The 17,242-nt window shown below is 45.2% G+C and overlaps 1 protein-coding gene across 1 annotated transcript in view; it reads left to right on the forward strand.

Annotated features, from left to right (window-relative positions):
- Window positions 1-17,242, forward strand: part of PLVAP (plasmalemma vesicle associated protein) — a 51,586-nt gene that overhangs the window by 22,106 nt on the left and 12,238 nt on the right. The window contains exon 2 of the mRNA XM_073661061.1: window positions 5,785-5,851. Coding sequence (XP_073517162.1) covers window positions 5,785-5,851 — 67 coding nt within the window. The remainder of the gene's footprint in view (window positions 1-5,784; window positions 5,852-17,242) is intronic.

Consider the following 17,242-nt stretch of genomic DNA (forward strand, 5'->3'; position numbering starts at 1 on the left):
GATCTCCTCTTGCCCCGCTTCAAGTGGACCGGGCCAGAGGCCCGAATCTATAAATGGAAAAGTGAACAGCTCTTCAGAGTGTCCAAGTGTGGGATCAGTTGTCTCCAGGCACTCGGCATGGTGAGAGGAAGGAGGATCAGGGTAAGGAATATGCAGTCCAGACTCGCAGCTACTGAGATTTGACCGTGTGGAAGACATGGTGGTGGTGACTAAGTGACTGGAAGCATTATCCGCTATCCAACCAACAACCTTTTGACACTGCTCTGGGTTCAATCGTGGTGTGCTGCGGTCCCCTAGGAATTGGGACAGGAAAGTCGGGCGAGAAGATATGGGTGTTTGTTGTGGCACAATTTCAGCATGCCCACGACTTCAGCATCGGCCTCTGCATGCACCATCACCATCACGTCCAGTTCCCCGTCCTTTGCCACGCGCCTTGCCCATTTTAAATGGAGGACAATATCTTCCACGCTCACTACAAATGGCAGAATTTTAAGAAAACGTACATGTAATCCGTGTGACGGACAAACCACAGTTTTAAATACCTGGCCTGTAGGTAACTATTTTGAACAGCAAACTGGTGCCAAAAACTTTGCTGACACACTGAAAAAAAATTTGAATGAAGGCCAAAAATGGCAGTATTTTCAGCGCAAATATATGTGATCCGTGTGACGGAGAAACCACAGATCTAAATACCTGGCCTGTAGATAACTATTTTGAACAGCAAACCGGTGTCAAAAACTTTGCTGACACACTGAAAAAAAATTTGAATGGAGGCCAGAAATGGCAGTATTTTCAGCCCACTTATATGTGATCCGTGTAACGGACAAACCACAGTTTTAAATAGCTGGATTTTTAGCGCTGTAATATGGAAAGGGCCTAGCTGTATTCTGCAGTGCCAACAAGCAAATGGCGCAGAAAAACTGTGTTCTCTGGATTGCTTTTTAAGCAAATAATGAGTATTAAGATCCCAAAAGAATTATTCCTGGCCCCCCGAGACCTGGACCTTTGTCTAGAAATATCTAACAGCAGCAGAAGGCAGAACTGGAATGGAGCCTCTTGTGCTATATGCACTGCAGTCTGCTATATACACTGCCTGCCTGCCTATATACATTGCCTGCCTGATATCTCTGCAGATGGATTAGTCCTCAGAAGGACTGTTTGTTGAGATGGATATGTGTAATGTACTTGTTTTCTCCCTACACTACCTAATACACAACCAAATCTCTCCCTAGCTCAGCAGCACCTCTCCCTACACTGCCTGATTGCGGAGTAGACTGACGAGTACAGCGGCGGCAGGTCTGATATAGACCTGATGACGCTGTGCGGTCAGCCAATCACTGTAATGCCACAACCAACATGGCTGCAGCATTACAATGAGTGGCAGGCAATCCCTGCATGTTGATTAGTGCTATAAAGAGGGCCAAACATGCAGGGAGGGGACCCGAGCATCTCGCAAGTACTCGGGAGTTCCAAGCATCTCGAGTACTCAGATGCTCGGGCTAGTACCGAGTACTTGCGAGTATGCTCGCTCATCACTATAGACTATCACTATCATATGTGGATCCAACAGTGCTTTATAGCAATAAAGCTTTAACAAATTGAATTCAAACTAACAACAATATGCTGTATCAGACCAGGAACAGCATAAATGGTATAAAGAAAATCTGATTTATTCCTCAAATTGAGCTGAATTATAAATATACCATTACATAACAATATTGGATGATTACCTATTCTGTCGTGACATTTCATACTAGCATCCACACTACACAAATGCACAATTATCACCCTTTGAATTTTTCAACATTAGGTCATCATAAGTGTTATGCCCATATTGAATATTTCTACTGAATAAGTCCTAACTCCCAATAGACTGGTGACCTCACATTTGTGGCATGCTATCACTGTTGGCCTTCTATAACCTACATGTAGAGTATATGTCCATTTCCATTTTTACATTTGAAGTCAATGCTGTGACCACCAGTCTCTCATTGATGACTTGCGTACTTGTTTGGTATGTGCTCAAAGTCAATTTCTTGACAATCGTTCAATGAAAAACAATTGGACAGAAACAATTATAACACGTTGTATTATGTGCACATTTTTAATTACCGGTACATGGCTTGTTAGTTAATCTATATTGTATGTATCATCTTTGCCAACATGCTAATAGTACATCAGTTAGCATTTACAGTAGTATTAGAGTCACTAGAGTCACATTATGATAGTCAAAAATGCTAACAAACAGTCTGGTAATTAATATCGGTGCATATGGATTAGATATACAGTATATATATATGTGTATATACATATAAAGTTTCGTACTGAGTAATAGTTTAATAGTCACAAGAATTCTGTTTTGGTATGTATAAGTCCAAGGTAAATGCATAATCCACAAATAGATCCAGAGTTTGGATAGAGATTACTCCCATTCGGTGTGTGTTTATTAGGATATTCAGAAGCGTCCCTGACGAACGAAAATGTATTTTCTGTAACGCATAGGATCTTGAGTTGGTCCATGCACTTTTCTATCGTTTGCAGCGTCACACAAAACAGGACTCAAGAAGGAAGCTTGAACCCTACTTCAGTGTCTAAAGAGCGTCTCGGGACGGGACACGCTTCCAATCTATAATATAACTGTAGATGTGTTCTTCTGTCCAAAGCCTCGGTGCCTGCGGAGTGTGCACCGGAGTCAGCGCATGCGCACACCGCACTATAGCGCCATTTTATTGAAGACACTGTGTATAGGATCTTCAATAAAATGGCACTGGAGATCGCAGTATGTGCACACGCTGACTACTGCGCCATTTTATTGAAGTATTTGAATGCAACATCAACATAGCAGTACCGGCTCGTGTACACTGCTATGTTGACGTAGTAGAATACTTCAATAAAATGGCACTGGAGTCAGCGTGGGCGCATATCGCGATCTCCAGGTCCATTTTATTGAAGACACTATACACAGTGTGTTCAACAAAATGGTGCCAGAGATCATGGTATGTGCATGCGCTGACTCAGGCGCCGTGTTATTTAAATATTTAACGAGGCGCTGCAGGGGAGCAGGGGAAAGATGAGTAGGAGTGTTTATTGTTGTTTTTTTGTATGTATGTATTGAACAACAGCAGAGCAGGCAGGATGGGAAGCATATACCAGGCTGGGGAGCATATAATAGGATGGAGGACCAGGATGGGGGAGCATATAATAGGATGGGGGACAAGGCTGGGGGAGCATATACCAGGCTGGGGGAGCATATACCAGGCTGGGGGAGCATGTAATAGGATGGGGGTGCATATAATAGGATGGGGGAGCATATAATAGGATGGAGGACCAGGATGAAGGAGCATATAATAGGATGGGGGACCAGCCTGGGGGAGTATATGATAGGATTGAAGACCAGGATGGGGGAGCATATAATAGGATGGGGGACCAGGATGAGGGAGCATATACCAGGTTGGGGGAGCATATAATAGGATGGAGGACCAGCATGGGGGAGCATATAATAGGATGGGGGACCAGGATGAGGGTGCATATACCAGGCTGGGGGAGTATATACCAGGCTGGGGGAGCATATAATAGAATGGGGGACCAGGGTGGGGGAGCATATACCAGGATGGGGAGCATATAATAGGATGGGGGACCAGGATGGGGGAGCATATATCAGGCTGGGGGAGCATATACCAGGCTGGGGGAGCATATAAAAGGATGGAGGACCAGGAGGGGGAAGCATATAATAGGATGGGGGACCAGGCTGGGGGAGCATATACCAGGCTGGGGGGAGCATATACCAGGACTAGCTATTGAACCTGTTCTACGCCCAGGTGGCGAGCATTTTTATTGGTACGTTTTGGTGCTATGTTAAAGGAAGCCTGTCAACAGAAATAATGCTATTAACCTGCAGATATGCAGTTAATTTGCAAGTTAATAGCATTATTATGCTGCCCAGCGCCTGCACACAGCCGAATACAGCAGGGAGGAAGTTAACTTTATTCTCACGCTCAGCCGGTTAAGCTTCAGTCATGGGGTCGGGGCGCCGGTTCAGTCACTGCTCTGAGAATACAAAGTGGCTCCTGTAACCATGCCTTGGCCCTGACTGACAGCTTTATTGAAGACTATTAAACCATTATTCAGTACAAAACCTTGGAAAGATCGGTACAAAGTGCTGCATTATTTATATATGTAATCCATATGTGTCGATAGTAATTACTAAATTTTTTGTTAGTTTTACACATTTATGCACATTTTTGTTGACTAATGTGATATTGTGCAGCAATTGCACTCTAAGATAGGAGCGCCTAGTGATTTTATATATATTATTTTATTGATTACATTATGATAGTCATCATGAACCAGAAAAAAAAGTATAAAATAAAAACCATAAGTTTCAATTTTGAGCTTACCTTACATATGAAATTATTACTTTGCATTTGCACCGATAGTTAGGAATTAAAACAATTGCATGGGCTTTGTGAGCTTGTCCAGGTAAAGCAAATTAGTTCGGTGGGGGAGGGGGAATCAGGGACCAAGACTGAACAGCAGAACCTAGAACTTTTATTAATGTTAGAATGGAGTGCCATGGCGCATGCTTGACATGCACTCCATTTATTCCCTATGGGCATGCAAAGCACTGTGCTCAACTTTCCCTGGCAGCCCATAGAGAATGAATTTAGTTGGCAGGTATCCAGCCTTTTGTGCCATCTTGTAAAGGAGATAAATATTCTCATCAGGGATAATACCTGTTCTACTGATTGGTGAGGGTCCCAATAGTGACATATCTTCCAATCAGCAAGTTATCACCTATTCTATTGAAAAAATGATAATTTGCTTTCACTGGACAACTTATTTAAATGCAAACTCTTCTTTTCTCCTCTGATAGGTTTGATGCTTAAAGCACACCTGTCAGAAGGATTGTGCTTAGTAAACCACATACATTGTCAGGTGGGCGCCGTTACACTGAGTAAAATGATACCTTTGTTGATGAAATCTGTCCAGTGGTTCTTTTATAATCTTTACTTTCATTTCTGACATAATGATATGCTCGTGCTCTGGTGCTCTGTTTATGTATTCATGTATTTCTATCTCTGCCTTCTGACAGGTCACTGTGCTTTCAGTGACCTGCCTACTATTTTAAATACTGCTTGTAAAATTACAAAGGCAGTGTATCAGTTTACTCAGTATAACGGCGCCCACCTGACAGTGTATGTGGTTTTCTAAGCACAATCCTGTTGACAGGTGCGCTTTAAAGTGGTTGTCCAGTAGACAATGACAAGTCTGTGTGACTGCAGACTTGTGAATCCTCCCAGCGCCCACACTGTGTGCTGCGAGGATTCACCGGTGTCTGAGCCAGGAATGACGGTCGAGTATGTGATATGTATACTCCGAGCCAAACCCGTCTACTGGGTGCAGGCTCGCTCAATACACTGTGTGACTGCAGAATTGTGAATACTCCCAGCACACCCACTAGACGGGTTCTGACCGGGGATATACATTTTCCTTACTTGACCATTGTTCACAGCCCTGACACTGGCAAACCCTCGCAGCGCGCAATGCGTGCGCTGGGAGGATTCACAAGTCTGCAGTCACACAGAGTGACTTGTCATTCTAGACCAACCAACCCTTATAATTTTATGCTTATGTTTGTAAGGTAGATCATTCTAATTATAGAATAAAACTGAAAATCCCATTTGTAAAAATATCACTAAATGTTACTAGTCATTTTTTTCCATTATTTAAAAAAATAATGCTTATCAATAAATATTAACATTCACAAGATATTTTTCTTTTTAGCCCCTATTTCCAGAAGTCTGTAAAGTTTACCAAAGTGCACTAGACCGATGTAACACAACCTACATAAGTAAGTAATTGTTTCAGATTAAATAGACATCTTTGTATAAGTGGAAATTTTATATACGGTATATATTTTTGTATATTTCAGCAAATAAAGGGTTATTCTCAACAGGGAACCTGTCAGTTGAGTTATGTTGCCCAACCTTGGGCAGTATGAATCAGATCCTGGCACGACTGCAGCCAGGTATATATTTTTCTGAAATGGATCGACAAGACGTGTCAATCAACTGGAGTGGTGCCGGGAGAACCCGGATAGGGACAATGCGGGACTAGTCTCGTCCCTGTATTCCCCGGCTGACTCTTTAAAATATGTTTTCTCTGAAATATCACAGTGTTTAAGAAAGAAATTGAATTGGCTGCAATAGTTACCGAAGTCACAGGCACTGCTGCTGTCTCTTTGCAATAGAGCTAGTAAGCGCTGCACAGACTAGCCAGGATAGCTGGAGCCCACTGGCGCTGGAGGTCAGTGCTACTATGCTCCTTCATTGCTGCAAAGACATCTGCTTGCAGCATCAAAGTACGTACAGTTCAGGCCAATGACGCAAAAAATGCAAGAGCAGGAGCGCACCGCACCCCAGCCATCAGGAAGCCGAGAGGCTGGGAAGCAGTGTGATCCTGAACAACAATCATGAGAATAACCCTTTAATGCTCCTAGTGTGTCTTTTCTATCAGTCATATTTTTGTTACCTAAGCATCTGTAAATTTAGAACACGAAAGAAAGTTCCTCTCCATAAGGCATCTCCCAAAATGACATATAGAACTGAGAAAAAAAATAAACAAGGGGATATAGCAGGAACGATAAATCAAATCTAATACTTTATTAAACATGATTATACCAAAAATACACAATAAAATCAAACTAGAAGGTGAAAAAAGGTTGGAGAATTCTTAATGATATAAGGATAGAAATAGAGACACAAAAGGAGGGGGGGGGGGGGCATAACAATATAATGTAATCCAATAGATGGTAGAGGCTATTAGCACATATATATGGAGGGTATGGAACGAAGCTATGACAAGTGAATCAGATAATCGCTCAATCTGAAGCAGAACAAAATAATTACAGTACAAAAAGCATAGTATAGAAAAATATCAATTCATATATCGATAATTTAGCAATAATAAATAGACACTAAACAAAATGTAAACCTGCTGTTATAGTAATATAATAGGTGTTATTATCTCTCCATATCTTCAATATAAGATTAAGCAGTGGTAGATGAATACTGTCATGATTGTATAATGAGTGCCAGAGTCTCCCCACCCAAAGAGAAACCGCAACTGTAAATTTAATCTATGCTAAATTAAATTAAATTTAATTAGGTTGGACAAATACAAGTTTAATGAATGGAAGTGCTTAGCATCAGAGATGGTTAAAGAAAAGGGAAAAAATTTAATCCAAAATTCAAATATATTGGGAATTTGTACTTCCATAACCATCATGCTGTTATGCAGGTTGGGAGGAAATGCAAACATTTAATAATGTTTTCACATGTTTTCATTTTCACATGCATCACTATGACAGAAAGAAAGCATCAAAAAGTACAAACAATACTATTTTAGGGCAGAAAACTGCTTAAACACCAGACTTTGATATATAGACCGAATGCCCCCAATTCAGATTCATGCAAGCACTTCCATTCGTTAAACTTTTATTTGTCAAACATGATTAAATTACATTTATAAATAAATAAAATATGTTTGTTACAGAATGATGAACACATTTTTAAATTTTAGTGGTCATAAAAAAAATACGGTAATTAAAAGTGAGAAAAACAAACACTTATTTCCTTTATTTATCTACCAGTATCACCTGTCAGCAAACAAAAAAAAAGAAGAAAATATGACAATGACCTAAAAATGAAGCCCCATGTAACATGAAAAAAAATTCTTGAAAATCTGAGAGAATTTTTTTTATAGCTCTTAAAATCCTATGTATGAAGAAAACAAAATCTAAAATGTGCCTGGTCAAGAACAAGGGTAAATGGTCCAGTCTTGAACTACCGTATTTTTCGGACTATAAGACGCACCGGACCATAAGACGCACCTAGGTTTTAGAGGAGGAAAATAAAAAAATAAAAATGTAAGCAAAAAATGTGGTCATGATGCACTTTTAAGGGGGAGGGGGTCTTCTGCTGACACTGGTATAGGGGTAATGTCCCTCAATTCTGACAATATCACCCATCCTGGTATATATGCCGCCCCCTTCCTTTTATATGTGGTCCCCATCCTTATCCTGGTATGCATGGCACCCCTCATACCTATCCTGATATGCATGGTACCCCATCATCCCTGTCCTGGTATGCATGGCACCCCTCATCCCTGTCTTGGTATGCATGGCACCCCTAATCCCTATCCTGGTATGCATGGCACCCCTAATCCCTGTCCTGGTATGAATGACACCCCCATCCCTGTCCTGGTATGCATGGCACCCCTAATCCCTATCCTGGTATGCATGGCACCCCTAATCCCTATCCTGGTATGCATGACACCCCTCATCCCTGTCCTGGTATGCATGGCACCCCTAATCCCTATCCTGGTATGCATGGCACCCCTAATCCCTGTCCTGGTATGCATGGCACCCCTCATTCTGTATGGAGGACTATATAGGGCCCATTATTCTGTATGGAGGACTATGTGGGGCCCTTTATTCTGTATGGAGGACTATGTGGGGCCATTATTCTGTATGGAGGACTATGTTGGGCCATTATTCTGTATGGAGGACTATGTGGGGCCCATTATTCTATATGGAGGACTATGTGGGGCCATTATTCTGTATGGAGCACTATGTGGGGTCCATTATACTGTACGGAGGACTATGTGGGGCCTATTATTCTGTATGGAGGACTATATGAGGCCATTACCCTGTGTGGAGGACTACGTGAGGCCCATTATTCTGTATGGAGCACTATGTGGGGTCAATTATTCTGTATGGAGGACTATGTAGGGCCCATTATTCTGTATGGAGGACTATGTGGGGCCATTATTCTGTATGGAGGACTATGTGGGGCCCATTATTCTGTATGGAGGACTATGTGGGGCCATTATTCTGTATGGAGGACTATGTGGGGCCCATTATTCTGTATGGGGGACTATGTGGGGCCATTATTCTGTATGGAGGACTATGTGGGGCCATTATTCTGTATGGAGGACTATGTGGGGCCCATTATACTGTATACTGGTTGGCCCGCGACTTTGTCCAAGTTTTTCATTTTGGCCTTCTGTGTGTTTGAGTTTGACACCCCTGTACTAAATGATCCCATCACAAGGAGATAATGCCTGAAAGAAGAAAACTGTTTGTGGAATATCATGGCGGTGCTAATAACAATTATTTGGTGTGACAATGACGTTTTTTTTATTTATTTTTTTACCTGTAATATATATTTTACACATTGTGCCCCCGTAACGTGATAACATTTTGGAGGGCATTTAAGTATTGAAATCTTTTTTTTTCTTATTTCCCTTGTAGCAAGGACTGGTTACAAGGGAAATGCAGTCTGCTGGCAGCATAGCAGATCTGTCTTGGTCTCCTATGACCCACCAGCTCCTGTTCTCTCCCTATACACAGCAATCACATGACTGCTGTGTATGGAGTGAGAGTATCATCAACCCTCATGCATCTGTTCATGGACAAAAGTTATCTAGACTCTTTGAAATATGAGAGGAAAAAATAAAAGCACAAAAATGAAAATTGGTTGTGTCCTTAAGGGATTCAATTTAGATTCTTGTGTTATTTGTATTTTAAAAATAAAAAACTAGCATTGTTTTTTTTTTCATATCAAGATCTTTATTAAAAAACAAACAAAACAAAATTATTAATCTTGAAATTTTGCCACTGGGATTATTTTAGACTCTAGCTTCCTAACTGTAAGGCTAAGTGCCCACGATGCAGAAATGCTGCAGATTTTTTCCGCATCTCCCTGGCAGGAAAAATGCATGTGGATTGTACATGCGTTTTTCCTGCCAGGTAGAAGCATTTGTCAAGCGTTCTTCACATGTGACTCGCCCCCTGGGCCGTGGGGCACTCGGATCTGGGCAGTAGGGGAACGATGGGAGTAGTAGTGGCAACCCGGTTCCGAAGCTCAGGGTGGTCAGACCAGTGGCAGTCTTTTAGATGTTTCAGATATTGTCCGACTACGCCACCCGTGGATTGCGGTTATTAGGAACCACCGCTGCAGGGCAGACCGCTGGGGCCGATGATGGATGCAGCTAGGATGGTGTGACTCCCCACGGGAAGAGTGCGGCCCCAGGGCAGTGTGGTGAATGGTGGGAGTGATGGTGGTGAGAGTCCCAGTACCGTTAGTGCTGGAGGAGCGAAAGAGCACACAGACAACGTACTGCAGTCCAATGTCTTTTACTCACAGTTCAGGTACTCCGGGTCACTTCTGTACACGTAGTGACCGCCCAAGTCATGCTGCGTCCACCAGGTGTGGGGCTCGGTCAACTCCCAGGCAATTCAGGAGTATGGCTCAGGACCCCCTTTTGTCCTTTCTCTGGCCTGCCTCACCAGTGACCCACTTTTGTCCAGCTGCCGCGGACTTGTGCGGTTAAACGTGGGCCCCGTCCTCTGCTGTCCTATATGGTGCCTTCCTAGCAGGTTTGATGAGGTGTCGCACCAATAAATGATCACGACGTCCGGTCTTTGGCTGAGGGTAGTTTCTCCTCCACCAACTTGGGATCCGGTACCCTTAATCTGCCTGACCCTTCACCCTGGATTCTCGTGGGTTCTTAGGGTCCCTTCCACCTTCTTGTTCCTGAGCCCTTCGGTTTCTCTGTCTCTCCTCCGTCTTTCCTGTTCCTTCTTATCCTCCCTTCTCGTGGAGCTGGGCTCAGGTGGCACCACAGCTCCCCTTCACCTCCTCCTCGGCCTCTCACTAGGCCCTCCTGGAGTAGAGCTCCTATGGAGCCTCTACTCCCTGTCTTCTCCTCTCTGGACAGAACCTAGATCTAAGATGGTGCCCACCTTTTATACCTCCCTCTGACCATGAGCCCAAGTGACCAGCAACCAATGGGCTCCTTCCTATGCTCAGGAACCAACCCCTATCTCCCCCTACGGCTCTGGGTGTTCCACCCCCCTCCCCACTCCAGACAGGGACATAGTTGAGCTGTCCCTCGGAAATGGGGTGTGTGTGCTGTATGCAGCTAACTGAGCCCTGGTCCATACTCCATCCTTACCTGGGAGTGGAATATCACACCTCTGGTCTGAGGTGCAATACCCCTGTAGCGGTCGAACCCTCGGGGCGCTACATTCCCCCCTGGTAAAGCACAGCACGTCCTCGGGCTGGAAAAGAGCAAAAACAGTTAATTACAGGACATGCAAACTTTTTCACAACTTTTTACATCAGAAACGGACGACATTATTCAATTCCCTTTATGGGACACACTCTTCTTTTTCACTAGACATTATAAAAGCATTTTCAAGACTTCCGGAACTCTTTTGTATAAAACACCTTATAAAACTCTTGCATTATCACCTAGCAGCATGTAAAACTTTCTTATGTCAAACATTTTTAAGTAAAGCACATTCTTAGATTCTTGGGTCATGGCCGCGGTGCAACTTGCGACCAGGTGTTCTTTCTTCTTAAAGGTGCAACAGTCCAGTAAACTTGTCTTGAGGTAGACGTTGCAGTCTTTTTATAAAACCAGTAGGGGGCGCTTTAAGAAGCGCAACTATATACAAGGGGTGGCCGCTCTCAGTCCTCGGCCAGTTTTGGGAAGGGAAATGGCTGCTCACAGTCCTCAGCCTGCTAGGGGATGTAGGGGATAACTCTCACACAGTCCTATATCAGTCCCAACGGGGACCACACTTTATTTGAAACAGTCCCACACAGTTCTCTGTATCCTGACGGGTAACTATTTACATTGGCGCTTCTCCTTACTCTCTATCGTCGTCCTCCATATGCGCCTTGCTCCTCCTCGTCATCTTCAGGCCCATCCGGGTCCTCTTGGTACTCAGCGTCCGAGTAGTGCTGTTCCTCCTCCTCTACTACTCTGTGGACGTGGAGGGCGTACCATCCCTTCACGCCTTGGTGCCGGGTGTAAGACACCACATCCCCTGGAAATAGATATCGCCCTCGATGACCTTCCGGCAGGTGGCTCTTCACATCTCTCCTCGTTACGAACACATCGCTGATGGTCTCAGGGTCCCGGATGAAACCCCAGCCGCGCTCCATCTGGAACTTCACAACAGTCCCGGTGACTCGGGGACTGCGGGCAGTTCGGGGATCTCGCCGGGCCTTCATTGTCTGTTCTGCGCTCTGGACCTGCAGCTTCTCTTGCTTCACGCGCCATTCTCGCTGCTCCCTCTCAAACATTTCCAGCTGTTGGCGGCAGGCTTCCCGCCGTTCGGCTGCGTCTGCCCGCGTTTCCTTCGTGAACCCCATTAGGTCCCCCCCAGTGGGGTCCCATTCAAACTGGGCGTCCTCCAACGGTAGCTGGGGGGTTTCCTGAGGCGCCGGAGCAGGGATGAGGGGCTCAGATGGTACTTCAACCTCCGCGGGCGGGCTCCTCCGAAAGCGGGGGTTCACATACTCGGGGGGCCAGATGAAAGGAAGCCCATCCGGACTGGTGTGTTGGGTGAAGAGATCTGCACCCAGTGGTGGTACTGCAGAGGCAGGGGGCGCGAGCGGGTTGGCGGCGCCCGGGGGCACGTGGCCTTGCGACCAGGCCCGCGCTGGTCGCTTCCTAGTTGCTCCCAGGGGTGGTACAGACGGTGCAGGGGGATCCGTCGGGGTTGCGGCGCCCAGGGGCGCTAGGCCTTGCGGCCGGGCCTGCGGTGGTGGTTTACTGAGCACGCCCGGGGTCAGAGGGCACGGCGTGGAGCGGGGCTCACTGGCAGCGTCGACGGCCTGGGGACTGGTTGGTGGCGGTGGAGGCACGGTGTCGACGGCGGGTCCAGGTACATTGGGCTCCGCAACAGGGTGCAAGGGCAGGTCGGCGGCCCCAGGGTTCGGGGTAGGGGCGTCTCCGTTACCTGCCTCTGCTGTCGCGGCCTCCTCCGCGGCGTCGTCCTCGGCCTCCGCTCTGTTTTCACTGCCCTCGGTGGCTGGTGTGCTCCTGGACGTCGACGGCACCTCCTGCTGCAGGGTCACAGCCTGCCGAGCCACTTCTTCTTTCCACCCGGCTATCACGTCCTGCTGCGCCCGGACCATCCTCCGGTCCAGCTCCTCCAGCGCTGCCCGCGCATACTCGGGGTCCTCCTTGGGGAGATGGGCTAGCAGCTCTGTGAGGCTGCATGGTGGTGTGGCTTGCAGCAGGCCCCTTGCCAAAGTGCTGGAGCTGGTTCCTTTCTCCATCTCCGGGTGCGGCCTGGCCAGACTGATCCAGACCACCCCCTGCCCCGCAGTTTTCTTCTCTTTCCACCCCCATGTGGGGTGTGTTAGAACCTTGCTCTTAGGTTTTTTCCTTTGCTGGTCACATGACCTTGTTGGCCTATTTAATCCTGCTCCGCCCTTCTGGCTTTGCTGGACTTCATTGTATAACTACTTTCTAGCTAGCCTGTGCTCTGTATCTAACTCTGTTAGTTTGCTTGGTCTACGGACCTCTATGTTCTATATATTTTGTTTGTTCGTCTGTCTGCTACTATTTCTGTTAGGAGGTGTCCCATTTTCCTCCCAGTCCTTAGTACTTGTAGGGATTCCTTCCCCACATCTATAGGTCTCCGTACAGACTAGCTTAGGACTTTAGCAGGTCTGATCGCAGGATCAGGTTCCCTGTTACATCGTAGGGATTCAGCTGAGTTCTATCGTAGGGACAGATCTAATCTCTTTCCTTAGCTCTGGTAGCAGAACATAACAGTAAGTCCAGCCTGCAAATTCTCTAAGGAAAGATTTTTCTGTTCCATCATGGTGTCGGTTCTGGATTTGGCTAAACGCCTGCAGGGACTCTCTCTGGAGGTGGCCGAGCTCCATCAGCACGTGAGTAACTGTCCTGGAGCACATTTCTTGGAGCCTAAGGTATGTTTGCCGGATTTATTTTTTGGTGAACACCGAGAATTTTTTTCATTTAAAAATGCTTGCTTATTGTATTTTCGTTTGAGACCCAAGTCCTCTGGGGATGAATCCCAGCGCATAGGGTTCATAATGTCACTTTTGCGCAAAGAGCCTCAGGAGTGGGCCTTTTCTTTGCAACCTAGTGATACATGCTTCAGATCAGTGGATAGTTTTTTTTCTGCTTTGGGGCTATTATATGATGATCCTGACCGTGTTGCATCAGCTGAGACTGAGTTGAGACGTTTGAGACAGGGATCAGGTAATGTGGAAAAATATTGTACTCATTTCCGTCGTTGGTCTACTCAAACAGGGTGGAACGATTCTGCTCTGAAAAGTCTATTTCTTGCTGGGCTCAATGAAAGGGTTAAAGACCTGCTAATTGCTTATCCTACACCTGAAGATTTGCAACAGGCTATGCAATTAGCTATACGGGTGGATAGGAGACTGCGTGCAAGGGTTAATGAGAGCAAATCCTCTGCTATGTCAGTTTCTGGTTATGAGAATGTGTGTACTAACAGTGGTGAACCGATGGAGATTGGATCGGTGGCACCTCGCTCTCAAGAAAAAGACCGTCGATTTTCTGAAGGCTTGTGTTTCTATTGCGGAAAATCTGGTCATTTGATTAAAGGCTGTGAGCTTCGTATGAAGAAAGAAAAAAAAATGGTCAGTCATGCCCGTATTGCCTGTTTAAATTCCAAGGGTATATTTTTAGCTGCTTCCACGATTGCTCAAGAAAAATTAATGGAATTTCGGGTGTTTGTTGATTGCGGGTCTACTCTGAATGTAATTGATGGGGGATTCTTGGAAAGACTCAATTTAAAACCCGAACCTTTATCATCCCCCATTGCTGTGGTTTCTGTGGATGGTTCCCCTTTGAAGAATATTACTCTCAAGGTCTGTGAATTTCCTCTCACTATTAATGGTGTTCACCATGAGAAATTGGATTTGGTAGTTTTGAATAACTTGCCTTCTCCTTTAATATTGGGATTGCCCTGGTTAAAATTTCACAATCCTGTACTGGATTGGTCTACCAGTGAAATTAAATCCTGGAGCCATAAATGTTATGACAAGTGTTGTAACGGGCGTATTGCAGCTTTGGATAGGGGAGAATTGCCTGTTCCTATTCAGGATTTTTGGAGAGTTTTTTCTGAGAAGGAATTGCAGGTTTTGCCTCCCCATAGAGACTATGATTGTTCTATTGAATTTGTCCCTGGAGCGACTCTTCCTAAAAGTCGTTTATTTAACCTTACTATTCCTGAGAGGAAGGCTTTGGAGGAATACATACAGACAAGTTTGGCCGCCGGTCACATTAGGCCCTCTACGTCTCCTGTGGCGGTTGGATTTTTTTTTGTAAAAAAAAAGGGCGGCGGTTTACGTCCTTGTCTGGATTTTTGTGAGATTAACAAAATTACTGTACGCAATCCTTACCCACTGCCATTGATTCCTGATCTGTTTAACCAGTTAATGGGGGCCAAGTGGTTCTCTAAAATTGACCTTAAGGGGGCATACAATCTGTTGCGCATGAAGGAGGGTGACGAATGGAAGACTGCTTTTAACACTCCTGTGGGTCATTTTGAGAATCTGGTTATGCCTTTTGGTCTTACTAATGCTCCTGCATTTTTTCAGAATCTTATTAATGACATCCTTAGACCTTTGATCGGCAAAAATGTGGTTGTGTATTTGGATGACATTTTGATTTATTCGCCGGATCTGGAGTCTCATTGGCGGAGCGTACGTGAGGTATTACAGTTATTAATGGACAATTCGCTTTTTGCTAAGCTGGAGAAATGTGAGTTCGCTGTACAGAGAATTAGTTTTTTGGGTTACATTATCTCCAGCGAAGGTTTTGAGATGGACCCGGTTAAAGTTCAAGCTGTACAGGAATGGCCTAGGCCTATTGGTTTGAAATCGATACAGAGGTTTTTAGGTTTCGCCAATTATTACAGAAAATTCATAAAAAATGTTTCTAGTATTGTCAAACCTCTGACCGATCTCACCAGGAAAGGTGCTGATGCGGTTCAGTGGTCTTCTGAGGCCATTGAAGCTTTTGTGTATCTCAAGGAGAGGTTCACCTCTGCTCCCATCCTTATGCAGCCTGATGTGACTAAGCCGTTTTTGGTTGAGGTTGATGCTTCCTCTGTGGGGGTTGGCGCAGTATTGTCTCAGGATAACGGGGATGGATTACATCCCTGTGCCTTTTTTTCCAAAAAATTTTCGGAGACTGAACTGAATTACGATATTGGTAATCGGGAATTATTGGCTATTAAACTCGCATTTGAACACTGGCGCCACTTCTTGGAAGGTGCGGAATTTCCCGTTCAGGTTCTTACGGATCATAAAAATCTGATATATCTTGATGCTGCCAAGCGCCTGAATGCCCGTCAGGCTAGGTGGGCACTGTTTTTCTCGCGGTTTAATTTCTCCGTTACTTACATCCCTGGTACTAAGAATGTTAAGGCGGATGCCTTGTCTCGCAGTTTTTCTCCCATAGTCGGTGCTGAGAAAGAGGAGAACATTTTACAAGAAGGTGTTGTGATAGCTGCTTTAGACTCCGTTTTGGAAGATGAGATTCTTAAAGCACAGGAGAATGCCCCATCTAACACTCCTCATGGGAGGTTGTTTGTGCCTGGGACCTTTAGGAGAGATTTGTTTGTTGAGTGTCACGAATCTCAGTTGGCAGGTCATCCCGGAATCTCTGAGACCAAGAGACTGGTGGGTCGCAGTTTTTGGTGGCCTGGATGGCAGAAGGAAGTCATTAAGTGGGTGCGTCAATGTACTATATGTGCTAGATCTAAGTCCTCACATACTCCTGCTGCGGGGTTGCTTTGTGCATTGGAGGTTCCCAGTGCTCCTTGGACACATTTGGCTATGGACTTTATAACTGACCTTCCCCCCTCTGAGGGTTTTACTGTCATCTGGGTGGTCGTGGACCGTTTTAGCAAGATGTGTCACTTGGTTCCCTTCATCAAACTGCCCTGCGCTAAAACTCTCGCTAAGGCCTTTGTCAAGGAAATTGTCAGACTTCATGGCGTTCCTACTGACATTGTTTCTGATAGGGGTCCTCAGTTCGTGGCTCGTTTTTGGCGTGCCTTTTGTGACAGGTTGGGAGTTCATTTGTCGTTCTCGTCCGGATATCATCCTGAATCTAATGGCCAGACAGAAAGGAAAAACCAGGATGTTGAGCAGTTCTTGCGTTGTTTTGTGGCAGACAATCAAGAGGGGTGGTCTGAGTTTCTGCCACTTGCTGAATTTGCTCTTAACAACCATACATCTTCTTCTGCTGGTTGTTCGCCTTTTTTTTGTTGTTCTGGGAGACATCCGTCGTTTGGGTCGTTCTCCAAGTTGGGATCTGCCGTGCCTGAGGAGGAGAATTTTTCCGGTGATTTAGAGAGAGTTTGGACGGATGT

The sequence above is a fragment of the Phyllobates terribilis genome, unplaced genomic scaffold (assembly GCF_046119375.1).
Source record: "Phyllobates terribilis strain yellow unplaced genomic scaffold, ASM4611937v1 Scaffold_1__5_contigs__length_1240528914, whole genome shotgun sequence".
Classification (NCBI taxonomy): domain Eukaryota; kingdom Metazoa; phylum Chordata; class Amphibia; order Anura; family Dendrobatidae; genus Phyllobates; species Phyllobates terribilis.